This window comes from Hemicordylus capensis, chromosome 6 (assembly GCF_027244095.1).
Source record: "Hemicordylus capensis ecotype Gifberg chromosome 6, rHemCap1.1.pri, whole genome shotgun sequence".
Taxonomy (NCBI): Eukaryota; Metazoa; Chordata; class Lepidosauria; order Squamata; family Cordylidae; genus Hemicordylus; species Hemicordylus capensis.
In genome coordinates this window covers 36588296-36615809 of record NC_069662.1, presented here as the reverse complement: position 1 = coordinate 36615809, position 27514 = coordinate 36588296, and the positions used below count along the sequence as shown (strand labels likewise).

At 46.7% G+C, this 27514-nt stretch overlaps 1 protein-coding gene across 2 annotated transcripts; it reads left to right on the top strand.

Annotated features, from left to right (window-relative positions):
- The first annotated feature begins 908 nt into the window (after positions 1 to 908).
- Positions 909 to 26310, top strand: IRF3 (interferon regulatory factor 3). Of its 2 annotated transcripts, none has more exons than XM_053258755.1 (9): positions 909 to 1248; positions 2939 to 3160; positions 14096 to 14270; positions 14402 to 14508; positions 15930 to 15984; positions 17227 to 17358; positions 19665 to 20033; positions 21961 to 22079; positions 25798 to 26310. In XM_053258755.1, exons 2-9 carry the CDS (start codon positions 2996 to 2998, stop codon positions 26023 to 26025), a joined length of 1350 nt encoding a protein of 449 aa, XP_053114730.1. In that variant the 5' UTR covers positions 909 to 1248; positions 2939 to 2995; the 3' UTR covers positions 26026 to 26310. The 2 variants fall into 2 exon arrangements, with proteins under 2 accessions (XP_053114730.1, XP_053114732.1); XM_053258757.1 differs by lacking the exon at positions 909 to 1248 and adding an exon at positions 1259 to 1388.
- The last annotated feature ends 1204 nt before the right edge of the window (positions 26311 to 27514 follow it).

Here is a 27514-nt window from a genome sequence, read left to right as displayed (position 1 = left end):
TCAGCCTAACCTACTTCACAGGATTGTTGTGAGGAGAAACTAAGTATGTAGTTCACTGCTCTGGGCTCCTTGGAGGAAGAGTGGGATATAAATGTTATATAAAAGAGTGGGATATAAATATTATAACAACTTCCGTCCTCCTGCAGATCTCAGCCTACAGCTCCCATAATCCCTGGCAATTGGCCACTGTGGCTGGGGATTATGGGAACTGTAGTCCAAAAACAGCTGGGGGGGCAACATTGAGTGGGATACATTTGTAACAATTCTAATACAGGTACTACTGCCCAAGCTGCTATTGCACACTGCTATCGACTGGGTTTCACCTGCTGTATGCTGTGCACTGCTTAATGCCTTAGTGTTGTACACCCATTTGTATGCCGGTCACAGGTGCACTAAAGACAAGGTGCATCCACCCACCACTTGGGAGATTTAATGTCTACAGAATCCGAGGACAGAGCTTATCCTGAAGAAAGACCACTCTAGCAATTTGCAAGCGGGGGCGGCAGGGGGAGTTTGAAGAAGTTGTCCTCAAGAAGCTTAGACAGGGACAGCAGTGTACCAGGGACCAAACCCGGCAAACAGGGAGTGTCGCTGGTGGTTAAATAGGGACAGTTGGAGCCTATGCAACCCTGTCATGCTTCCTCAAAAGTGTGTCGCATATATTGTGCTCCATGGGGCCTATTTCCTAACTGAGGTTCATGGAAGCGGAGAGAATGCCTGTACATGAAAGGCAAAATGCATCCACTCACAGACCCCTCCCCACTCCCAGAGAGTCCAGCTTTCAACAGCTCTAAGAAAATCACACTAACAAGATATCCATCCCCCCCCCCCCCCCGTCAACGGCAACAATATGCCTATTATTTTATGAGGGAAGGGCTCTGTGTTTTACCAGGGAGGACAGGTCAATATCGACAGTGGGAGGATCTGTATCTTTGGTGCAGTCCTTCTGGAATGTGCCATTTTGCACGAGAACAGAAACTCGATCTTAGCTCTTTTAAAGCACAAAAGCAATACTTCCCCACGCCGAAGGAAATGACTTTCAGTTCTGAAACAGAGAGACAGACAAACAGGGTGCGGCTGCGCGGAGAACGCTGTCTTTTGCCTAAGGCGGGTGTGTGTAGATAGATGAATACAATTGTCAGCCGGGAAACGAAACCGAGTTTTGCGATCACGTGACACGTTGGAGGCCGGAGAAGTTTCATGTTTTTTTGCAAGCTGGAGGGGCGTCGGAGGAAGATTGTCCTGTAGGTGAGTGAGGAGTAATTCTTTGAGAGGTTGGCGGGGAGGGATGGTCGGTCCTTCCCCCAGGAAATATGAGGCGGAAGCATTAAGGCTGGCCTGGCATTGCTTTTCGCAGGAGTTCCAGTATATGCGGCGAGTAAAAATATGTATGTTCACTCGGAAGTAAGTCCCACTGATTTCAGTGGGCGATAGTTCCGTAAGCGTATAGGATCGTTGTCTTAATTCTCCAGACCCTCCGGCCAGCAGCTGGATTTGGACTGGAAAACGGAGTTTAAAAAGCAAACCCATCTTCACAGTTGGCCCTTGGCTGCTAGAAACATTTCTGTCTCCCAGGCCACGGCCTTGTCTGTCTGTAAAATGGGAAATATACATAATCCAGCGCTGTTTACAAGGATGATGCAATTATAGAACCTCCATGTTAAGTATCAGTGTGTACCTCATGATACTCGTTGCTGGGCACACAAAATAGACGGAGGTTGTTGCCTTAATGCTCTGATTGCTGTAATGAAAACAAATTAGTTGAATATTGTTCACTGAAATGACTGAAATGTATGCCTTATGTTGAGGAGAGACCAGAAGAGAGCTGGCCTTGTGGTAGCATAAATTGTCCCCTTTGCTAAGCAGGGCCCACCCTGGTTGTATTTGAATGGGAGACTACATGTGAGCACTGCAAGATATTCCCCTTGGGGGATGGGGCCGCTCTGGGAAGAGTATCTTGGTTCCAGGTTCCCTCCCAGCAAGTTAGGGCTGAGAGAGATTCCTACCTGCAACCTGGAGATGCTGCTGCCAGTCTGTGTAGACAGTACTGAGCTGGATGGACCAATGGTCTGACTCGGTATATGGCAGCTTCCTATGTTCCTATGTTGCATTTTTGTTATGGCCTGTGGTGGCTGATCTGGAAATAAAATTAAACGGAAACTTTAGTTGAGGATCCTGGAAACATCTTCTGGATGGCTACTGAAAAAACAGAACCTTTGCTCCAATCCTACATGAGTCATCTTTTAAAAGATTGTAAATAGGAACATAGGAAACTGCCATATACTGAGTCAGACCATTGGTCTATCTAGCTCAGTATTGTCTTCACAGACTGGCAGCAGCTTCTCCAAGGTTCCTATGTTGCATTTTTGTTATGGAGAAGCTGCTGCCAGTCTGTGAAGACAATACTGAGCTAGATAGACCAATGGTCTGACTCAGTATATGGCAGTTTCCTATGTTCCTATTTACAATCTTTAAAAAGATGACTCATGTAGGATTGGAGCAAAGGTTCTGTTTTTTCAGTAGCCATACAGAAGATGTTTCCAGGATCCTCAACTAAAGTTTCCGTTTAATTTTATTTCCAGATCAGCCACCACAGGCCATAACAAAAATGCAACATAGGCAGGAATTTCTCTCAGCCCTATCTTGGAGATGCCATGGAGGGAACTTGAAACCTTCTGCTCTTCCCAGAGCAGCTTCATCCCCTGAGGGGAATATCTTGCAGCGCTCACACATCAAGTCTCCCATTCATATGCAACCAGGGCAGACCCTGCTTAGCTATGGGGACAAGTCATGCTTGCTACCGCAAGACCAGCTCTCCTCTCCAAGCAAATAATGTTGCTTAGCACAAGGACCAGGAATCTCTGGCCTGTCATGCCAGCCCATGCTGCAATGTCACTTCTCTGCACCATGATTCTGTCAACCTTTTCTCTCTCTCCAGGAGGTTAAATAGTGATACCCTGTGTTTTTACCCACTCATCTGTGGCCCACAATCGCAATGGGTGCTCAGAAGCCTCTCATTTTGCATTGGCTAGTGGGTCATTTGAACGCGGAAACATATCCAGGGGTGTCATGGTTGAACCAAGAACGGACTCGGTTCCGAATACCATGGAAGCATGGATCACGGCACAGTGTCGGCCCAGAGGATTTCCAGCTCTTTGAGGTAAACCCGTGGATTTCCTTTGGCATTCCTATGTGTTTAACATCCCACTCTCCCCTCAGTGGCTGTCTCTGCTGGTCTGTGCCTAGGTCACGGCAAGCTGCTGTCTAAATGGGGTAGAACATTTTGTTGCAATTTGCAGCTGTGAACCAGTCTAGAATAGCTTCCTTGGAAGCACTATAACAGCAGAAACCTTCACTGGGTCTAAGACAGAATTAGATAAATAGTGTAGTTCAGGGGTAGGCAACCTTGACTCCCTAGCTGTTGCTGAACTACAGCTCCCATCATCCCCAGCCGCAATAAATTGTGGCTGGGGATGGCAGGAGGTCAACAGAGCAGGTGGGGAGCTAAGGTCGCCCATCCCTGGTGTAGTTGCTCACCCAGCCAGTGAGGGATCCCTGCTGCCCCCAAATATGATCTTGGATTCCCTCCCAAATACTGTCGGGGACAGCCACAGCTAGAGTTAGTTGTAATTTTAGCCACTTTATTCAAATTACAAGGAGGTAGATTCAGGCTAGACAGTAACAAGGGTAAGCGCTGTTTGATACTGGAAGAATCTGCCTGGGGCAATGGTGGGCTCTCCGTTGGAAAGGCTGGATAGCCATCTGTTAGGGAAGCTCTTGCAGAGTCCTGCTCAGAATTCTGTGAGCATGCTGGGTGCTGCAGCATGGCATTTATTTGTCCATGTGTAGATATGCCCCTCCCAAAAATGACTGGCAAAAGACTTGGCAGATGGGTCTCGTTGAGGATCTGACTGATGGTATTTGGAATTGAGAATGTGTTCTTGTTCAGGACTTCCTAGGTTTACTTGCCTTTCAGAACAAATCAATGACTTTTTCATTCCATCCATCTTTCAAGGAGATCAGCATGGTGTACATGTATTGTATTTTATCCTTACTATGACTCTGTGAGGTTGGTTATGCTGAGAAAGAGTTACTGGCCCAGAATCGCCCATTAGGAGCGAATTTGAACTTGGGTTTCCTCACTCCTGGCACAACACTCCAACCACTATACCCCACTGCCTTACTTGCATCAAGCATGGAACTTTTCACTTGCTTGTGTAATCTGGAGCTAGTTGTTCTGGGTGCCTATCTTGCAGTGCATGTGCTCCCTACCTGTGTTCTCTCTTAATTTTTTTCATCTGTGTACGGAATGAGTTTTGTTCTGGGTGGCAGTATCAAGGCAGTGTGTGCACACATGCATTCAGAGTGGGGCCTTCCTGATTCAGCCTGAGCGGGATCTAAAATTAACTGAGCGGACATCAAAAACTTGTGAGTGCGCGCACGCCTTAGAGGGAACCCTGCTCCCTATTGCAGTACGCTATTGCCTGGATTGAGGTATGGGATAATCAGTGGGGGGCTGTTGAGTGGTCACCTCAGGCAGAGTTGAATTAGATGGCATGAGTTCCTTCCTTCCAGCTATCTGGTGCTATGAGAGGGTAGCAGAGAAAGCATTCTCCAGTCTGTTCCCAGAGCATGGTCTGAGCACTTGTGATATAGCTCCTTTGCTGGAGTTGGGCAGTTCTTGGTCTGGTCAGATGCCTGGATGGGTGACATGTATTTTGCTTTTGAGTTCCATGATGAAAGAAAGGCAGGATGTAGAAATTATAAGCAAATACTGTGATGAAGGGGGAGGCTGTCTTCACCTTGTGGTGAGATGAATTTATCCCTGGGGATTTGTTTCCAAATAATAATGTCTGCCCAGGCCACGGGGCCAAAATATCTGAGGAAAACCAGTGCTGTGAAAAGATTAGGCCCTTCCCCTGTTGTCAGCATGCCCAGGGTCCCATAAGACATCAAAATGGTCTTGATTTGTCAGGAAAATGGGATCCTGAGGAAAACATGAATCCATCTTCATCATTATTATCATCATCATTTTTATTTTATGATTTGATTTGATTTGATTTGAAGCTCCTAAAATATAGTAGGCATGGTACAAATGTAAAAGGATCAGGTTCCTGCCTATAGGCTCACGGTGTTAAAAAAGCATGAAACATAAGGCCAATCAGATCTATTACCTCTCACCTCTGATATATTGCTGTTAACAAGCAGGTTCATAGTATATAATTATAAATTGTAATCAGCGTTCACTCTAAGGCACACACAAGTTTGTTTTATGTCCGCTCAGTTAATTTTAGATCCCGCTCAGGTAGCATCAGGAAGGCCCCCATTCTGAATGTAAGTGCAAGCACACAGCCATGATACTGCCACCCAGAACAAAACGCATTCCATGCACAGTTGAAAAAGATTAGAGACACCACTGGTTATAATTCCTGTTCATGATGCTTGAGCCTTAATGTGCCCTACATTCAAGCTACCTTTATACAAATTTTGTTTAAACAAAAAGCATTTTAACAACGAAAAATAAAAATGGAATCTAAAAAATCTATTTTTTAATCTGATTTAAAAAACAAAACAAACATACAATTGATTTTTATTCATCCTGAACCAGAGGAGAAAGGATGTGGAATGGAAAGGGGGAAACTTTGTGCTCTCTGGGAGAGACGAAAAGAAACAGAAACAGTTAATGTAAAATATATAATAATTAATATAGGAATAAGATAAGAATTTTTAAAATGTCAAAGTATAAAGAAAGAAATGCAGAAGAGAAAATGTGAATTTTTGATAATTTATTGAAGCAGAGAGAAGGCCAGCCAAATATCCAAGAATTCCACATATAAGAATACGCAAGTCAGAAGACACAGAGGTTAGAAATATCAGAAAGACGTGGAGCTTTAATAGTGTGGGTTCAGATGACCTGCTACAAGTAAGTAGGAAGGAAGCGGTGGTTCCTGGCGGGTGCATGCTCCCACCACTACCAGTACTTCTGACCATTTCTGTGTCGTCCAAACCCAGCAATGTCAGGTGAGAATGTTGGGTCCCCTCCACTGCTTAACATTCTCCACCTAATTCATCTCTTAGTTACAGATGTCGGACTAATGTTGGGTGGTGAAGGAGACCTGAAATGCTCCACCCGACATTTCCAGGTTCAGACAACATGGATCACAGCTGGAAGTAATGGTGAGTGGTGGGGGCGTGCGCTGCTGGGAACTGCCGCTTTCCTGCTACTTAGTTGCAGCGGGTTGTCTGAACCCACCCCAAGAAAATAAGTGTTTAGTGAATGGGGAGACCAAGGGTGATAATAATAGAAATAAAGCAGAAAGGGTAGCTAAGATGTACAAAAACCAGAAAACTAAAAGGTGAAAAGAAAAAGCTATTACTAGTGCTGTGCTGTGGAGCATTTGAAGCCAAATAATGCAGACCACCCCTTTGGAGCCGTGCAAAGGTAGCAACATGCTTGCCTTCACAAAGTACTGTATACTTCTGGTGCGGAGGGCCTCTTTTATTGAAAAGAGAGCCCTTTGCTGTCCCAATGGCTGGAACAGCACATGGGGCACAGCAAGAGATGTACATGGAAAATGCAAAGGGGGTTGTCCTTTCAAGTGCTTTCCCCATAGAGCTCTGAGTGGAAAGGACTACCTCCCAGCATTTCCCACGCATGGCGTCTGCCACACCCTGCACACTGACCCGGTACCATCCTGATCAGCTAATTCACTCCAGTTGGTAGAGTTCGGAGGAGCATTTACAACGTGTGTACTGACTGGTTTTATGGAACCATGCCCCACCTTATATTCCTTCAGGCATCGATCAAGTCAAGACCTAACTTATTTATGCACTTTTGGGTGGCTAGAATGTGTTGTTGAAATTGGCTCTGGTTCCTTTGTTTGATTATTATTTTTGCTTTTGTGTTTATGCTTGCTTCTTGTAAGCCCCTTTAGATTATAGATTGGAAGTAATAACTAAAAATATTCAAAGTAGTGAGTCAAACCATTTGGGTTCAGTTCCAGTTCAGAGGCAAACCAGTTCAGCTGCTTTCTATCCTTAGGAAAATAAAAAACAGCTAAGGGAAAGCATGATGGAGGTTTATAAAACAATGAGTTTCTACTGAATCCTTAGTGGTTCCCAGGACCCGGTGTAAGATGTCAGTGTCGTGGAATGTTTAGGGAACAGTGACCATAGTGTGATCAAATTCAGCATACATGCGGGGAGAGAATCGCCAAAGAAGTCTAACACAGACACTTTGAACTTCAGAAGAGGAAACTTCTCTAAAATGAGGAGTTTGGTGAAAAGAACTGAAAGGGGAAATCAAGAGAGTTACTTCGCTCCAGAATGTATGAAGTTTATTTAAAACCACAATAATAGAAGCCCAGTTAGAATGTATACCGGAAAGGATGAATGTATGTACCAAAAAGGAGGAAAGTCTAGAAGGATGCCAGCATGGCTAACAAGTAAAGCCAAAGAAGCTATAAAAGGGAAGAAGACTTCTTTCAGAAATTGGAAGGCCTGCCGAAATGAAGAGAACAGAAAGGAACACAAACTCTGGCAAAAGAAATGAAAGGAGACAATAAGGAAGGTCAAAAGAGAGTTTGAAGAACATTTAGCTAAAAGCATCAAGGGCAATAACAAAAACTTCTTTAAGTACATCAGAAGCAGGAAACCTGCCAGGGAGGTAGTTGGTTCATTATAGGGATGTAAACAGAATGACATTTGTGTACTGTTCCGAGCTCGAAACAGAATACAAATGCCCGGAACATTGCTTTGGAACAATTGGTCGAGCTAGTTGTTCTGAAAGAATGAGCCTGGGACACTTGAAACATTCAGAGCTCCATTTTGGATTCCAAAATGGCGCTCTGGCCTCTGCGCACACATTGCAGCCAATTGCATGGTGGTACTGACCATGCAAATGGCTGCCGCGTGTGCACAGAGGCCAGAAGAGCACAATTTTGGAGTCCAAAATGGTGATTGGAATGTTCCGTCTTGGAGTGGGGTTGTTCCATTCTGAGCTTAGAACAGGCCTTTCATTTGAAGGATGTGCTATTCCGATCTTGGAACACCCCCAAAATGGACCCTTTCAAGTCGGAACATTCTGATCTCGGAATGTTCTGCACAACCCCAGTTAGATGATGAGGGAGTGAAAGGGATTATTAAGGAGGATATAGAGATTGCAGAGAAGCTAAATGAGTTCTTTGCATCTGTCTTCACAGCAGAGGATACTGAGTGTATACCTCTGTGTGATCTGAGCTTCTCAGCAAGAGGCTAAAGTACTGAGTCAGATAGAGGTGACAATACAAAATTAACAGATTGCCAAGGTCAGGTGGGATCAACCTGAGAGTCTTTAAAGAACTCAAATGTGAAATTGCCAACCTCCATGCAAAAATATGTTACTTATCCCTACAATCAGGCCCTGTACCAGAGGATTGGAAAGTAGCCAGTGTAAAACTGATTTTCAAAAAGGGATCTGGGAAATTACAGGCCGGTTAGCTTAATGTCTGTGCCAGGCAAATTAATGGAAAGCATTCTCAAAGATTAAATTGTCAAGCATTAGAAGAATAGGCCCTGGTGAAGGAGAACCAGCATGGTTTCTTCAATGGTAATCTTGCTCACCAACCTTTTGGCATTCTTTGAGAGTGTCAACAGACATGTGGCTAAAGGTGATCTAGTTGACATAGTATACTTGGACTTTGAAAAAGCTATTGACAAAGTTCCTAATCAAAGACTCTAGAGAAAACTTAGCAGTCATGGAATAAGGGATAGGTATCTGTGTGGATTGGTAACTGGTTGAAGGACAGGAAATAGAGGGTAGGTATAAATGGACAATTCTTGTAATTAAGGGAAGTAAGAAGTGGAGTCTCCCAGGGATCTGTACTGGGACCAGTGGTCCCTCTAGTTTTTTTCATCTCTGTGCAGAATGAGTTTTGTTCTGGGCAGTAGCATCAAGGCACCGTGTGCGCATATGCATCCAGAGTGGGGCCTTCCTAATTCAACCTGAGCAGGATTTAAAATTAACTGAGTGGACATCAGAAAACTTGTGAGCATATGCACGCCTTAGAGGGAACAGTGACTGGGACCAGTGCTCTTTAATTTATTCATACATGATCTAGAAGTTGGTGTAAGCAGTGAAATGGCCAAATTTGCAGATGACACCAAACTATTTAGGGTAGTGAAAGCCAAACCAGATTGTGGGGAGCTCCAAAAGGATCTCTCCAAACTGGGTGAGTGGGCAACAAAATGGCAAATGCGGCTCAATGTTAACAAGTGTTAAGTGATGCATATTGGAACAACACTGCCTCCCCCCCCCCACACACACACTTCACACATATACTGATGGGGTCTGAGCTGTCAGTGACTGACCAGGAGAGAGATTTTGGGGTTGTGGTTGTTGGATATGGAGTTCCAGTGCATCAACCTTTTTCACTAAGTATCCTAATGACCACTGGGGCATTGGGAGTAAAGGTTAGTGAGTGAGAATCTCTTTTACCTGCCCTGCTTTCCTCTACTCTATGACCCCTGCCTTGACTCCTCAGGTACTTCCTGTATTGAGTCAGTCCACTTCCTTTCCCCCTAGAGAGAAAATGGAGACATCTTTCTCTCTCCCTACCTATTCATTATGTAGCTGATAGATAGGATAGGTCTTTCCTATCCCAAATGTACTTCATCAATAAATCAATTTAGTTTAAACTCTACAGTGATCTCCATGTGTGTTACTTAAATAGCTGCAACACCTAAACTCTGCAATCTGTAACTGGAGTGGTAGCTTCCTTGGTGCTTTGCTAAATAATCACAAACCTCAACAGTGGTGGACAGCTCGTTGAAAGTGTTGACACAATGTGCAGCAGCTGTGAAAAAGGCCAATTCCATGCTTGGAATCATTAGGAAGTGGGTTAGAACTAAAACTGCGAATATCATCATTCATTCATTCGTTCGATTTCTATACCGTCCTTCCAAAATTGGCTCAGGGTGGTTTACACAGAGAAATAATAAATAAATAAATGGATCCCTGTCCCCAAAGGGCTCACAATCTAAAAAATAAATAAAATAGACACCAGCAACAGTCACTGGAGGTACTGTGCTGGGGGTGGATAGGGCCAGTTACTCCCCCCCGCTAAATAAAAGAGAATCACCATTTGGAGTAGAGTGTACAGTTCTGGTCACCATACCTCAAAAAGGACATTATAGAACTGGAAAAGGTGTAGAAGAGGGCAACTAGATGATCGGGGGCCTAGAGCACCTTCCTTATAAAGCAAGGCTACAACACCTGGGCTTCTTAGTTTAGAAAACAGATGACCAAGGGGCAGTAGTAGAGACCTATAAATTATGCATGTTGTGGAGAAAGAGGATAGAGAGAAAATGTTCTCCCTCTCACATAACACTAGAACCAGGGGTCATCCCATGAAACTGCCAAGAAATTTAGGACTGACAGAAGGAAGTACTACTTCACACAATGCATAATTAACCTATGGCATTCTCTACTACAAGATGTGGTGACAGCCACCAGCCTGGATGGCTTTAAGAAGGGCTTGGATAAACTCATGGAGGACAGGTCTATCAATGGCTACTAGTCTGGTGGCTGTAGTCCACCTCCAGCCTGAGAGGCAAGATACCTCTAAATCCCAGTTGCAGGGGAGCAAAAGCAGGGCTTGCCCTTAGCTCTTATCTGTGGCTTCCCAGAGGCATCTGGTGGGCCACTGTATGAAACAGGATGCTGGACTAGATAGGCCTGATCCAGCAAGTCTGTTCTTATGAGTGATTGGATAAAAGGGATAAATATTCTTAACGATACTAATACTACTAATAAAGGAAGAATTTCTCCCTTTCTCGTAACCCAGAGATACCCAATGATTGGCCGTAGAGTTGGGATGGATGAAGTACTACTTCACATAATAAATACTTATCTCCTTGATTTACTACCACAAGTTATGATACTGGCTTTTACAAAGGCCTGGATGAATTCATGAAGGGTAGCAATTGACAGGTCTGTCTGCCATGATAGTTCAGTTGAGTCTCCATGTTCAGAAGTAGGATATCTCTGAGGACCATATAGTGCATGTGGAGAAACGGGGTGTGTGTGTGCGTCCGTGTGCGTGCAAAGCTCAGCTCCTTAAAGCCACCACACCCTCTTTTCCCATTTACTTCTTCCAACTTGGTATGCTGCCACCACTTCCTTGAACACCCCCCCCCCCTTCAAAGACATGATTAGGAGGACTTGTGCCACCTTGGGTATCAACCTTTTTTCATCTTCCCCAACCTTGGGTGTTCGGAGAATAATATGCATGAGTGAAAGGCCTATGGGGGCCTCAGAGCACTCGGTTATCTCCTCAGAGTGCTCAAGCACCAACAGCTCACCACATCTTAACGGAGGGGGGAGGGGGTTAATTTTTGAGAGGAAAAGTATAAGCATGGAAAAAAATAAAATAAATCTGTTACAAAGCTTAATTACACAGCTTTTCTTCATAGAATTTCTGCATCAGGAACAGACCCACAAGAACTTGTGTTCTCTCCCTTCGGCTTCAAGATTCCAAACTTAACCTATAGGGAGCAAAGGTTTCTTAATAGACCAATTATTGGTTGTCAGTCATTTATTGGTTGTCTTACCTACCTGGGCAGAGGCTTTTGCTGTACCATCCATCTCTTCCTACAACAGTGTTTCGAAGGGGGAAATAAATTAACCCTTTTTAATTATTATTTGTTTAAATTTTTATTTAAGGAAAGAAACATGGTTATACTATCATCTCTTGAACTTCCAGTTTACAGTAATTATCTCTATATTTAATTCTCTTGGGACATGCGTGCTCAGGATTTGGCGACGGAACTCTCACGCAACATGCTGAGAGAGTTCCGAAGTGAGGAGGACTGAGGAAGAGAGGGGGAAGAAAGTGCCACCGGTGGCCAGCTGGTGGGCTGTGGGCAGGGGGAGAGAAAGGCAGCGGCCACGGGCAGGGGGAGAGAAAGGCGGCGGGCAGGGGGAGAGAGGTGGCCGCGGGCGGGGGGGAGAGAATGGCGGCGGTGGCGGGCCACCTTGCAAAATGTTGAAATTTATAAAGGGTTCCCAGATTAATGCAAATGATTCATCAGAATTGTGACAAAGGTGTGCTGCAATCTTAGCCATAGAGGCGTATTCCCATAGTTTTAGTAGCCATACATCCAGAGTTTGAATTATCTGTGATCGCCAGTTAGCGGCTTAAAGAATCCTGGCAGCTGTAATCATATACAAAGATAATTCTGTATATTTAGAGGGTGTGCTAGGTTTGGTCACATTCAGCAAAAAAGGTTATGGTAAATAAGGAATATTTACCGTATTTTATGGACTATAAGACTCATTTTTTTCCTCGAAAAATATCCGCCAAAATTCAGGTGCGTCTTATGTGTTTTAACAGTTTAATATGTTAAAACTCTGAAAAACTGGATTAAAATTAAGGTGCGTCTTATAGTCCGTAGCGTCTTATAGTCCGTAAAATACGGTATGTTTAAAATTTGCTGCATCTTGTAGTGAATTTCTTTCCCAAGTTGTTGAGCTTTACTTCAAGTCCACCACATGTGATAAAAAGTCCCCGCATGATGCTTCCATTTCCAACAATCTCGTGGATAATTGCAATCAATCTTGTTGATGATCACGGCGGTGGTATACCAACGGAAATACATTTTATACCAATTTTCTCTTAAATTGCTGTTTGCAGTAAATTTAATGTTTGTCTTCCACTGATATTCCCAATCCTGAATAACAATTGTTTTATTTATGTTTTGCATCCATTTAACCATACAGTCTTTGATCTGTTCCGTTTCTGTATCATCATACTTTAATAACAGCTTATATATCAATCCCAGTAAATGATCCACATTTTTAGTTATTAATTCTTCAAATTCTGTTAGATCTCTGAGCATTCCACCTTGTTTTTGTATTTCTTTCTGTACGGTCAAACTAATTTGTAAATATTTAAACCAAGGAGGTTCTTCAAGCCATCCCAAAGCAAGAGTTTGAATTGATTTTGGTCTAACTTTTCCAGTAGTTAAGTTTTGTAAAGTATATCTGTATTCTTTCTCCAAAGGTTGTACTTGCTGGATTTCTCTTCTTCGTAAAAAATATATATATTCAAAATCGATGCCAGAGGTGATCATTCTGGACTAATCCTTTTCTTATATTTGTCTCAAACGCTTAACAAGCTGTTTCTAATTGTATGTGATTTTGTTTCTAGATTATTTCTTTTTGTAGTAGTCCATAAAAGCTTATGTAATCCTTCCGACAAACCTGATCCCTCCATATCCGTAAATGAACCCATATGGTGCTCTGATCCAGTCTGAGATCCATGTCAAAGAACTAGCATGATAATATAGTTTCAGATTAGGAACGGCTAGACCTCCTCTTTCTTTTGTATTTTGCACAATCTTGGACTCTTGGTTTTTTTATAAGTCCAAATAAAAGAGTTTAATTGTCTCTGCCATATGTTCAGCGTTTTGTCTTCAATCTTGATTGGGATCATTTGAAATTAATGGGTTAATGGCTGGAGCTAACTAGGAGCCTATTCTCCCTGGTAAAAGGTAAAGTGTGCCATCGAGTTGGCATTGACTCCTGGCGCCCACAGAGCCCTGTAGTTGTCTTTGGTAGAATACAGGAGGGGTTTTCCGTTGCCTCCCCCCACACAGTATGAGATGATGCCTTCCAGCATCTTCCTATATTGCTGCTGCCCTATATAGGTGTTTCCCATAGTCTGGGGAACATGCCAGCAGGGATTAGGGAGGAACAAAAGAAAAGCCACCACTCTTTCTACCCTGTTGGTGAGCATCCAGAAGCATCTGGCTGGTTGCTGCTGGAATCTGACAGACCTTACTTTTATCCTGCAAGAATTTTTTTAATGATCTGCTCTTCATTTTTACTGAGAGGAGGCTGATTCATGGGAATAATTGTTAGGGACCAATATGCTTTTTGGAGTAGTAGTTTGAGTTTTAAAACCTGACATGTCTGATTGAAAAATCAGTCACATTCATCACTTGGAATAGGCTGGCTTGGTGGGAGAATGGGGAAGAGGAGCATATGATGGGAGGAGAGTTGGGAATCGGGCATGGAGAAGGCACCTTCCTTCCTACCTGACTCTTCTCCTTCTAGGGCTGGGCCATTGCCAGTGGCCGCTATATTCCTGGAGCTGGTCAGCGGACTCCCTCTGAATGGAAAAGAAATTTCCGCTCTGCCCTGAACCGAAAGCCAGAGATCAAAATGGTAGAAGATAAAAGCACAGATGCTGAAAATCCCCACAAAGTGTTTGAAATCCAGTCTATGGCAGGTAAGGCATTGAGAGCAGACAAGGCTTCTGCTACGGATTCTTTAGCAAATAAAAAATAAAAAAAATTTCAGAGGAGGAGGAGGAACTTTGGTCAGATTGAAAGAACAAGTGTCTATAATCTTCTCTTGTAGATGTAAATAGCTGTGCTGTGGAGGAAAGAAACACCGTGGCCGATGATCTGTCCCCTATTCAGGTCACAAACCTGGGGGCATATGGAGACAGTTCATCTTCCAGTCAGGTCTGTGCTTGCTTAATGTTCTTATTTACATTTATACCCCACTCTTCCTCCAAGGAGCCTAGAGCAGTGTACATGATTCTGTTTATCCTCACAATAACCCTGTGAGGTAGATTAGGTTCGGACAGGAGCGGTCTGTCCTGATGAGCTGCGGTGGGCAGGGTGCCGAACATGACACAGCTGCCTCCAGTTCCTGGCAGCTCCATTGCTCCTCTCTTTCCTTCTCCACCCAGCCCTGGAGTTAATGAGAGCTGTGCTGCTTGCAGGCTGACCGTTAGTCAGGTAGAGCTGTGTGAGCTGGTTAATCATTGACCAGCTCACACAGCTCGACCTGATGAATGGGCCAGCCTGCAAGCAGCACAGCTCTTGCTAACTCCAGGGCGGTGCAGAAAGAGAGAGAGAGAAGGGAGCGATGCAGCTGCTGGGAATTGGAGGCAGCTGTGTCTTGTTCAGCACCCCTCCGTCACCCCCCTCAGCTTGTTAGGATGGGCTGCTCCTGGGTTGAGAGAGAGGTGAATGGGCCACGGTCACGCAGTGAGTTTCATGGCTGAATGGGGATTTGAGCCCTGGTCTCCCCAGTCCTAGTTCATCACTCTAATCTTCTCCACACTAGGGATGTGCAGAACGTTTTGAGCTTGAAACGTTCCAACTCAAAACGGGCCATTTCAAGTGTTTTGAGCTCAAAACAGAACACCCTTCAAATGAAGAGCCTGTTTTGAGCTCGGAATGGCCCCATTCAGAGTCGGAACATTTCTAGTGTTCCAAGCGCCATTTTGGACTCCCAGCGAGGGGCAGCGGGAGGTATCTTTAAAAATGGTTACCTGGTTACCACTCGCACCGGAAAGCCCCTGTGAGCAGCGACGCCCCGCCTGGCATCTTGCACCAAGGCTGCCCTGCCGACAGCACTCTTCTGGCCTCTGCGCATCCGCTGCAGCCATTTTGCATGGTCAGCACCACCATGTAAATGGCTGCCATACGTGCGCAGAGGTCAGAAGAGCGCTGTAGGCAGGGCGGCCTCGGTGCGAAACGCTGGGTGGTGCGCCACGGCTCACCCGGGCTTGCAGGTGCGAGCAGTAAACCAGGTAATGATCTTTAAAGATATTTCTTGCTGCCCCTTGCCGTGGGTCCAAAATGGCACTTGGAAGATTCCAAGCTCGTTCTGTTGGGCCGGTTGTTCCGACAGAACGTTCCGGGCATTTGCGTTTGGTTCCGAGCTTGGAACGGAATGAAAATCCTGTTCTGTGCACATCCCGATTCTACACCACACTGGCTGTCCTTCCTCTCCTCTCCACCCCACTCTCAACAACCATGGCACAGGGAGAAAGAGCAAGAGCAGTGTGGAAGGGAGGGACCATTCAGAATGGGGGAGTAGAAGGGGAGCCAGACAAGAAAGGTCTTTGAGCCTTCTTCATCCTCTTCTTCAGGACGAAACCCTGGAGAGTCTGCTGAGTTCTCTGGATCCCTTCAGTCCTGGGGAAGGTGAGTGATGGAAATTAGGAAGAAACCCGATATGGAGGTTTGGGGTAGGATGCTGGAGAAACTGGAGACCACAAGGAAGGAAATTGGGAGCAGGTCAGGGGAGGGTTCTGAATGGCACCAAGTCTTGAATAAAGTATGGAAATCTACTGATTTTGCATTAAAATGCTCAATTTATAGACTTGAGTTTTTGTAGAATGCGGAGAGTATTTTGAGTAGGATAACTTTAGTGGAAAGCACTGAGTCTTAGTGGGTGAGAGCAGAAAGCCATGCCAGCTACAGAAGTTCTGCCCGTTCCACAAAAATCCACAAGTATTCACTGCTTGCACATATTTGAACAGGTCTCCTTAGTGTTTGAAATGTGAGTTTAAAAAAAAAACACAGACATGTGAAAGCTGGAATTGCTTTTCATCTTTTGGCTAAGCAGGAAAACCTTTCCAAATGTGAGCCAATGTTGGGAATCTGGAATGGAGCTAGTGGGGAAACAAGGGTTTTTAGCACCCTTTTAATCTAACTGGATAGGAGAGGAGAGCTGGTCTTGTGGTAGCAAGCTTGTCCCCTTAGCTAAGCATGGTCCACACTGGTTGAATATGAATGGGAGACTAGAAGTGTGAGCACTGTAAGATGGAGCCGCTCTGGGAAGAGCATCTAGGTTCCAAGTTCCCTCCCTGGCTTCTCCGAGATAAGGTTGAGAGAGATTCCTGCCTGCAACCTTGGAGAAGCTGCTGCCAGTCTGTGTAGACAATACTGAGCTAGATAGACCAATGGTCTGACTCAGTATATGGCAGCTTTACTATGTTCCTATGATATTTTAAAACATAGATTTTAAAATTGTCATCTACCCCGAGTGAGCTATTGGGGTTGTGTGCAGTCTTGAAGTCTGAGTTAAATAAATTGTGCTCCAGGTACCAGATTCTGGGCATGAAGAAATAGCTCTAAATTGCAGTCAGGAATAAAACTTGAAAATTAGCTTTCCACCCCCATGCCCTAGAATCCTCTTTCCCTCCAGAGTCCTGGAAATGGCATCCTGCGTTCTAGACTCATTGCCCTCTATTCCCTCTAATAAAAATCAAGAATTTTGGCCCTAGCACTAGCTCCCTAATGCACTAGGCTGCTCTCCACTTCCCAGAGAATCCAAAAATATTTCTAGATTCCCACTCCAGACCTGACTCATGCATGGTATGGTGTGGGTTAGCTCTCATATCTTCTCTTGTCTTTTTCTCTTCCCCGATGGTCCATATTCAGTATTAGGAGCAGAAAATCCATTTTTCGTTGGAGCCTCCCTTCCGCCTTCTGATTTGAACCTGGCTCCATTACCAGCACCACCAGCCGACATAGTGCTGCCATGGGAGGAGGTCCTAAGAGCTGACAAATTTGGTAAGCTTTTCATGTCTATAAGAAAATATTTGGTCCTCTTGTGGCCAAAGCAGAAATTGCAACCAAGAACCTCACCACATTTCCCTATTTTGTCTTGGGTAGCTGCCTTTGGTGTTTTGTTTTTGCAGGTAGGTGGCAGGAGACAGGGCTGGGGCTTTGCCTCTAGCAACAATGTTTCCCATCAGTTTTTATCTGGCAGCACACTTACCCCCGCACGAAAAATTGCAGCTCACTGGGGTGGGTGTTGGGGGCTTTGGTTCCACAGTGTGGCTGGAACCACGAGATCTCAGCAGTTGGATTGCTGAGCTGCCTGCAGCATGGCAGAATAAATCAGACAGTCAGGAGAAAGGCCGCTTTTCGATTAACCTTTCCCGGAGCTTGTCCGCACCAGATGTGGCTCTGAAGCCTGTGCTTGGAGCAGAATCGGTCAGAGCAGGGCCCGCCCCGTGCTCCAGATCTCCCCCTCCTCTTGTGCACCGCGGGCCCTTTGGGCATCTGGCATCTTGTTGGGTTTTTGAACGTTGCTTGTGGCAACTTAGCCTGAATTATCCTCCATAATACTGAGGAGGGATGACAAATCCATCCTCCACCACCCCATTTATCTCGGCTTGCCTTTATAACTGGAGTGCCCTCCCTCCCCACCCTAAGCAGCCCTCACACACTCTCTGTCCCCACATGGGCACCAAACTGCCCCTATTAGCAGGAACTGCGGCACAAGGTTGGGCTGTCACTCCGTGGTGCAGCTCTTGCCCCAGGTCCCATCCCTGGCAGCACCCTCCAAAACCAGGGAAGACCCCCGCCTGAAGGCAGTGCTGGCCTAGAGGGACCAAGGGTCTGATTCCCGGACAGCCTATCCAAAAGGGGACCCTGACGGCTGGTTTTGAGAGGTCCAAGAGGACCAACAGGGTTGCTCTTCTCCTGTCACTCACCTCACCCCACCCCACAGGGTGACCAAAGACATTTCCATTCCCAAACTAGGCCTGAAGCCCTGCCAGAATGGCTCTAGAGAACAGCAGAAGAGACTGGCAGCAAGCCCTCTCTTCTCCCCACTGGGCACCCCCTTTAAATACTTCCATGGGGCAGGGAGGAGGGCAAGGTTGCATTTTGCACCTTACTTCAGAAAGAGGGTGGCCAGTCCCTCTTTTTTGGGTGTGCGCTTGAATGAGCTGAGCACATCCAAGGCAGGAATGCAGAAGAGGAATGACCTCCCTCGCTCCCCACGCTTGAACCAGGGGTCATCCCATGAGGCCGATGGCCAGGAAATTCAGGACCGATGGGAGGAGGGGCTTTTTCACATAGCACAGAATTAGTCTGTGGAGTTCTCTGCCACGGGATGTGGTGATGGCCACTAGCTTGGGTGGGGTTTTGTGGGGGGGGGGGCTTGGACAAGTTCATGGAGGACAGGTCTGTCGATGGCTGGTGGGCTGGTGGCCACCTCTAGCCTCAGATGCAGGATGCCTCTAAATAGCAGTTGCAAGGTATTCTGTATGCACATTTAAAAGGAGAGGAGAGCTGGCCTTGTGGTAGCAAGCATGACTTGTCTCCTTGGCTATGCAGGATCCGCCCTGGTTGCACTTGAAGGGGAGGCTAGAAGTGTGAGCACTGTAAGATCTTCCCCTCAGGGGATGGGGCCGCTCTGGGAAGAGCAGAAGGTTCCAGGTTCCCTCCCTGGCAGCATCTCTAAGAGAGGGCTGAGAGAGCTTCCTGCCTGCAACCTTGGAAAAGCCGCTGCCAGTCTGTGAAGACAATCCTGAGCTAGACGTCATGCTTACTCCGATGAGACCAGCTCTCCCTCTCTCTTTTGTTAGTGCTTCATCCCCTTTGTCTGCATTCATTCTGGGGGTTGCCATCCAGGCAGCTGACCAGACCTGGACTTGCTTAATTCCATGTTCCCTCAGACCAGGGGTAGGCAACCTGGACTCCCCAGCTGTTCTTGAACTACTACTCCTACCTTACCCAGCCACAACAAATGATTGCTGGAGGTGATGGGAGTTGTAGTTCAACAACAACTGGAGAGCCAGCGTTGCCTACCCCTACCTCAGACCATGCCCTGGGATCAAAACATCATTGCTGTTTTGGCAGAGCAAGGGTGTAGCTGTGGCACTGAAATGTCCATTTCCTGCCCTTACTTTAAAAAGTCACAGTGTTCCTAGAGGTTAGCTACTACGTGAGCTGAGCAAGGAGTCGTTCTGGGTCTTCTGGAGAAACAAGAAGGGGTGCTGCTGCTGCAGGTAGGATGAGTGAGAGACTTGGATGAGTTGTGTGCCTGCACCTGAGCTCCCTAAACTGTTCTGCCTTCTCTTCAGAAACGGATTTTGAGGTGCGGGCCTATTATCGGGGTCGGCTGGTCTTCAACCAGGTGTTCAGTGGCGTGCAGGGCCTCTGTTTCAGGCCGGCTGGCTCTCCTGGCCCTTATCCTGGTTTGGCAGATGTGGGGCTGCCAGACCCATCCACCTTCAACGACAGTTTGCAAGTAACCTTCACAAACCGCCTTCTGCAAGGGCTGCTTCCAGGGGTGCTGCTCCATGTGGACGGCATGTCGCTGTGCGGCTCACGCCAAGGCCACTGCAGTGTCTATTGGAGCCACTCCGAGATGCCTGCAGCGGACACGCCTTGCGGAGAGTTTCCAAAGAGAGAGTTCGCTCCCCTCTACAACCTGCACCAGTTTGTGCAAGGTACGGCAGTGCTGTTCGTGTCCGAAAGGGTCTGATGATCTCACCCCACACTTCTGTGGAAATGTTGCCAAAGTCTGGGGCTGTGCAACTTCAGCCCTCCAGCAGCGTTTGCTGTAACAGGAATTCCCAGACGTTGTTGACTACAACTCCCACAGTCTCCCCCAAAGGCCATTGCAGTTGGCGATGCGGGGAGTTGCAGATCACCACCACCTGGGAATCACCACCACCTGGGAGTTGCAGACCACACTACCTGGGAATCCCTGTTACAGGGAACTCTGACCTCCAGCTGTTTCTTAGACTACAACTCCCTGCCCCCTCTAGACAGTGTCACCAATAGTCAGGTCTACAAGTTCAGCATCTGCAGGAGGGCTGAGGCGGTGCAGCCCTGTCCCAGGCTTGATTCCCTCAGGGTTCCTGCTGCCACTAGAACACCCAGTGGCTAGCATCCACAGCCGTGCTAGCGGATGTCAGTCAGCGCACTTGGCTTTCTTCCCACCCTCCTCCTGGCATCCCTCGGAGACATCGGGAAAGCTGTTCCTGAGGGGTCCTCAGCAATGGCATGAATGAAGCCCCCGTGGCAGCAGGGGAGGGGGTAGACCCCAGAAACTGTGCAGAGACACCTGCCGCTAGTGGGAAGGTGTGCCTGTGCCTCCGCCCCTCCAGCCATGCCATTGCCAAGCCCTGGGGGTGCAGTCACTCTGCCAAGAAGGTCCTCCGTCAAGAGGTCATTCAGTCCACTCCGGTTTTGGCCGGGGTGGGAGAACGGAGGCCTCGCCTGCCGGTGGCTTCTCTTCCTCCCTAGGAATTCCAGCCCCCTCTCCACATGCCGCCCACATTCCCTAGGAGTGTATCCCTGAGGCTGAGAACCTTGCCTTTGAAGTGACAAACTTGCTCTCATTTCAGCCCATGCAAACACCTGCAACACTGGTGGAGGGAGGCCAGTGGCCGCCCGTGTCCAGCCGCAGTGGCAGCCCCCCTCGCCTCGCCCCGCCCCCTACGGCTGATGTCAGATGCGAGTGGTAAGCCACACCCACCCACGTCTGACCTCAGATGCAGTGGTGTGGTCTAGCTCCCAAACAGGGCCGCGTGGCCCCATTCGGGAGTTAGATTGAGGCCAGCGCTGCGTTTTCAGCATGGCCAGAAGCGGCTCTCCCTTCCTCTAGGCAGGGAGAGCCTCTCCTGGTCACTCTGCGAACGCAGCGCTGGGCATTTAACTCCCAAACGGGGCCACGGGGAGGGGGGATGTGGCCACGAGGCGTGGCCTCTGAAGGGCAGCATCCCGGGTTCTTTGAACCGTTTCCCCCTCTTTGGTCCCAGTGAGACAAATGACTGCTTTGATCACCATCACTAATGGAAAGATACTCCATCTCTTGACAACGTGGGATCGGGAGTAACTCTGAATGTAATGGCAATGGCTATGTGCAGGTTCAGAAATGGGAGATGGACTGGAAACTGCTACTTGGGATGGGTTTTTATGAAAGTCAACATATAAAATGAACAATAATTTTTTTAAAAAAATCCTCTGAAGCCACAGGAATCATCTGGCCTACAGCTGTATGGATGAACACACATGTTCATCCATTGGCACAGGGTTAATCAGGATGTCGGTCACTAGATCTGCAGCCAGAAGTGTGCTCTTTGTTTTCACATGATGCAGGCATGTGCTTGAGCAGGCATCATCTCAGCATGCCCTACTGTGTGAGAGAAAAGCGGGGAGCCTGATCCAGCAGGGCTGTTCTTATGTGCCTGCTGCCCCTGGGTCTATAGCTCTGATGGGTCATGAGAAGGCGTGTTGTAGTTATGACCTTAAGCAGTGGTTGGTTCCCTGCCACCAGCTGAAATGCAACTGGTGAATAGATCTTCTATCTGCCTCTGGTGGAGCAACAGGACATGGAGGAAATGGCTCTCTCTCTCTCTCTCCCTCCAGAATTAATTGGCTACCTGGAGGGGCAGAATGGATCGCCTGATTATACCTTGTGGTTATGCTTTGGGGAGGTCTGGCCTGACACCACGCGCCCCTGGAAGAAAAAACTGATCATGGTCCAAGTAAGTGCCTGGCCCCCTTCGTGCTGCTGCTGCTGCTGCCGCCCATTCCCTCCCCTGTGCTTCTCCTATTTTCAAAAGCAAACTTTGGGGTGGGAAGCTTCAAACAAATAATTTCAGCCAGAGCTGTTAAAAGCATGGGAAAAACGTGGGGCACACATTCATGGCCTCTTTGGGGGGCAGGGGATAAAGGGCATTCTAATCTCTGAGCTGAAATAGGAAGATGTGTGTAGGCTGGGCACTTCTGTCCTCCCTGTGGCTGCCTGAAAGATGCTCTCTGTATGCCATCCATCTCCCTGTGGTCTCTGAAACAGTGAAAGCTAGAAACTTCGTTGTGCCTTTTAAAAGAAAGGAGAGTGTGCTGGGAAACTGCAACCCAAGCTAGATATGCCCAATATTTAGTTAACATGGAACTGCAGATAAGTCGTAGTGGCATAAAATACATCACAGTTTAACATTCCTATAGCACCAGTTATGCCTTAAACATCTACAAGACATAGAAGTCTACCTCACTGCAATCAGGGAAATAAATCTCACCATCCATCTCTTCAGTGGTACCTGAAATAGTTAACAGCCAGGTCTGCTAGGAACCACAGGTCTGTCAACACTTAAGCTGGAAATTCATCAAGGTGGATTCATCTCATTGCTGTTCTAAACCAAGTCAGACCATAGGTCCATCTAGCTCAGTATTGTCTACACAGACTGGCAGCGGCTTCTCCAAGGTTGCAGGCAGGAGTCTCTCTCAGCTCTATCTTGGGAGATGCCAGTGAGAGAACTTGGAACCTTCTGCATGCAAGTATGTAGATGCTCTTCCCAGAGCAGCCTCATCCCCTAAGGGGAATATCTTACAGTGTGCTCACACATGTAGTCTCCCGTTCAAATGTAAGCCAGAGCAGACCCTGCTTAGCAAAGGGGACCATTCATGCTTGCTACCACAAGACCGGCTCTCCTCCCTCTAAAAAGAGCTTTGGGATAGGAACATAGGGGCCAGTCCTAGGATTTCTACTTCTGCCTATGTCTCCTTTTTGTCTTTTCTGTTCCTTTTACATCCAGCTCTGGCTTGCTACTCCTCATGCCTGGGGCAGCCCCTATTTGTCTCTTAAAACCCTCCCACAAGCATTTTGTTAGCAAGCCTTTCCTTAACCATTCTCTTTTCCTCCATACCTCCACGACACCCCGAATTGTCCTCTGCCCCGTTCTCTGTACTCATGAATTACTCCCCTACTCTCCCATCCCCCTCTAGGCAGTCTGAGCTATCTGGGCAAAGACAGTAAATCTGTTACTAATTAAGGTTCCGCAGAACTCTTTGTTGGTATATTACAGCAGACAAACTTGGCAAACGCCCTGGAATTGGCCAGACTGTGGGTTTTAGCGTTAAGCATTAACCAGCAGTAGTCATAGAAACCAGCCTTCTGTTATCAGGGAGTCTTTCTAATTTGCAAAGGGTCAGATGCCACAGTTAGTTGGCCTGTGCTTGTCTCAGGCATGGTATATAGCTTCAGATCTACTTATGTTCTCACCTTCACTCCAGTTGAAAAAAGTGCACTACAGTACTTCCCCTTTAAAAGAAGGGAACAAAGGCTGGAAGTACCTTGGCGAGTAACACATGAATTGTAGCATAACCCGTCATCGACGACAGCCAATTTTATCCAATGCATGGAGTGCTGTCTCAGTTGGTAGCTTGCATGTATACTATACCCACACATACATTCTGGGGCTGCAGTGCTTAAATCAGATTTAAATAATAACAGGTTTTTTGTTAGTTTGTTTTTTTACCAACAGCCTCCCAAAACGTGGTAAGGTAAAGTTATGGTGTTGACTCCTGGCGACCACAGAGCCCTGTGGTTGTCTTTGGTAGAATACTGGAGGGGTTTATCATTGCCTCCTCTCGCACAGTGTGAGATGATGCCTTTCAGCTCCTTCCTATATTGCTGCTGCCCAATATAGGTGTTTCCCTGGGAAACATAACAGCGGGGATTCGAACCAGAAACCTCTTGCTCGCTAGGCAGGTCATTTCCCTGCTGCACCATTAGGTGGCTTCCAAAAACATGGTAGCAGCTACAAAACATTTAACTAAAGAGGTGTCCCTGGTTAACTGGGCAGCAGAGTTTTCTTTTTAAAATCTAATTCCAATACTTTCCAAAATTTGCAGACGGCAAGTACCATCTTAAGAGACATTCCCCGCTTTTCTCTCACACAGTAGGGCATGCTGAGATGATGCCTGCTCAAGCACATGCCGGCATCATGTGAAAACAAAGAGCACACTTCTGGCTGCAGATCTAGTGACCGACATCCTGATTAACCCTGTGCCAATGGATTTCCTTAGCTTGAGAGAGAAGGATTTGGGGGGGGGGTTCCCCCTTCCCTCTGCCTCCTTAAAGTATGTTCCTGGGGGATGGGGGTTCTTCAGAGACATGGTTTTGGGCAGTGCAGGCAGCTGTGGAGGGAAGGCATCCCCTGAAAATTGCCCCTCCTCCTCACACAACGTAAGAACTCTGGTATGCTGGTGAAGGGTTGGCCAGCTGCTGTATTTATTTATATGCAGACTTAAGCAGATGATATGTGTCAAACATTAAACTAGCGGCCACCTTAGAAACCAGCCTTTTGTTATTGGAGAGTATTTCTAGATGTTGTTAATAAGGCGACAGCCCATTACACATCTTATGGGGATTGGACTCGGGGGGTCAAAAGGCCATGATATACAAGGGATAGCAGCTGGCGCAGAGCCAAAATATCAATAAATAAGACCCCGCACAGAACATCTGTGTGGTATTTGGGGCTGGTGTTTCCCGCCAGGGCTGGTCTTTCCCCCCACTCCCTGCCCACAGTTTATGGCCGTTTAAAGTTGGCCCATTCCCTCCTGGGCCGTCTCCTCTTCCTGGCGGCCCAGCTGCCTCCTCACCTCGCCATCACCTCACCACTGTGGCCGGGCCCGAAGCCGCCGCCGCCACCCCATCCTTCCCAGTCGGGCCCCAATTTCTCCATCCTTGCTACCGTCTTCGCCGGGAACTCTCACAGCGCGTCACGAGCGTTCGTCACAAGAGTTCCGCCCTGAAGACACACATCCCCATGGTGGGCGGCTAAGAAGAATAATATATAGAAGATAACCTTGCATTTCATGGCCTTCTGGCTCCCCTGCTTACAAAGCTCCCGTCTGCCAAATGAAGGTGATACTTCATATAATGAGCTCCAGACCATGAAAGCTTGTCTTTAAGGTGCCACGAGACTAGAGGGGTTTCATCTAGTTAAATACATCCCAGCCAATCAAATTATGTCTATGTACATTTGCATGAGTTAATATGACAGGTCTGAGGAGAAAAGGCACCTTTAATGATGATGTGCAGGTTACAGTTGGCAATTCCTCCTCTAAGACGTTGGCTGCCCTCCTGAAGTTTTTATGTTTGTTTTTTAAACCATTTTAATCTGCTGCCCAGTTATGTATTGGGGTGGGGGCACATTTTTGGTCAGTGCTTAATCAGTTGACCTAGCCCATTTGTTGCAAAAACACTACAATCCTACACAAGGTTCTGCTTTGGTTGCTGCAGCAGCCTTCCTGTGTGGTTTGTCTCCCTCACCCCCCATGGAGTTCCCTGGATACTTGCTGTAGCCTCGACCCTATGAATGTGCTTTGGACATTGCTAGCAGTCAGAGCACAGTTATAAGCATTACTAGGGGAAATCACACAGATAGGCACAGCAGCTGTTCTTATTTCCCCTTTTAGGTCATCCCCAAAGCTTTTGAAATGCTCTACGACTTGAGCCAGGCATGTGGAGCGTCATCGCTACGAGATGGTGTACCAGACCTGAGGATATCAGATTCACTCCAGGAGTCTCACTTCCTGGCAAAACTGAAAGAATTTGAAGAGAGGATGGAGGTGCAGCTAACCCCACAGACTACAGATCCTCCCCCGTTTCAGACAGATTCAACCCTCAACTTCAGACATGCTTGAATATGGCCCTCACCTTTCAAGACAGCTGAAATGCAATCCCTTTTCTGGTGGGTAGTCACTGTTCCCTTGTATTTTTCCCCCCATTGGGACAGCTAGTTCACTCCTGTGGTTTAAATTACCATCTTTGTGTACCCAAGACATTCGGGATACTATTTTTCTGCTTCCGAGTTCCTTCTGTTCTTACAAATACTGTCAACTGCAATCACATGATGGGTGTTAAAACACAATCTGGAGGTGAACGTGGGGGAGACGATTTCATTTCATGCAAAATCTCCTCTGCAAGGCCCAGTTATGAATTGTGGCTGGCATTCTGTGCCGTACAATGCTGACAATGAGAACTCCTGTCGTCATTGCTGTGCAGCTTTAACACAAACACCCATTGCTGCTTGCATAGGCAGTGTGTTCCACTCCTTCAGAGAGTTGTGTGATTGCATGGCACAATGCTCTGAAGGAACAGAACACCCCAACTACACAAGCAGCGTGGGTGAGTGTGTTAAAGCCACACAGCAATGAGGACAGGAGTTCTCATTGTCAGCATTGTACGGTACAGAATGCCAGCCACAACACATAACTGGGCCTTGCAGAGGAGATTTTGCATGAAATGAAATCGTCTCCCCCATGTTCACCTCCAGATTGTGTTGCAACATCCATAATGTCTAACAGTGTAACAGCGACTCCCAAGGACTGGAGCAGTGTGGAATACCAGTCACTGCTGTTAAACCCTATTTGGATGTTCAAAAAAAACCCACCTGCCCTGTACACACAAACACAGAGAGCAGGTCAGAAGCCCCGCCCCAGCATCTCACTCACCCATCCATCTCAACTTAAGTTAGTGTGGTGTTCGTCTGCAGAGGGAAATGCTCTACCATGATGGTGGACACTTCCATGATTGGCAGCCTAGATTGCCCCAGGCTGCCAATCACAGAAGTGCCTGCCATCACGGTTATGGCATTTCCCTCTGCAGAGGAACACTGCCGTAACAGAGCAGCAAGGTGAAGTGTGTGAGTGACACATCTGGGAAGACTTCAGACCCACTTTCAGTGCTTGTTAAGCATGTACAGGGCTTAGGTATCTTTTTCTGAGAAACACCCAAGTAGGGCTTTAGTAATCCTGTTTACTGTTGCTTCTGTTTGTGGTATTGCGGTGTTCTGTTTTATCCAGAGATTATTGCAGTCTTCTTCAAGAAAATAAGTATCGCTTACATACACCTAGTTCTCTTGCTGTCAAACTCTCAAGAAAAAGGAGTGGGTGAACAGAACATTTGATAACTGATCAAAACTTGATTATGCTATTCTTGTTGATCTTCTCTCTCAGAATTCTGCTGCTTATCAATAAGCTTCTTTAAAAGGCCTGTATGATTATTCTTCATTTCTCCTTAAGAATGAACCAAGCATACATGAGTCATTTTATATTCCAGTGAAGCCTTCTGTTTTCCAAGTATTGACTTGTCCTTGCTCATTTACTCTTATGCTTGGAACCTTTTTTAAAA

Bases quoted from the DNA above. Each gene is read 5' to 3' on its own strand.
- IRF3 (XM_053258755.1), top strand. From the start codon at position 2,996: ATGGGTGCTCAGAAGCCTCTCATTTTGCATTGGCTAGTGGGTCATTTG. The intron at 3,161-14,095 runs GTAAACCCGTGG...TTCTCCTTCTAG, and splicing joins AGGATTTCCAGCTCTTTGAG to GGCTGGGCCATTGCCAGTGG. The intron at 17,359-19,664 runs GTAAGCTTTTCA...CCTTCTCTTCAG, and splicing joins CCTAAGAGCTGACAAATTTG to AAACGGATTTTGAGGTGCGG.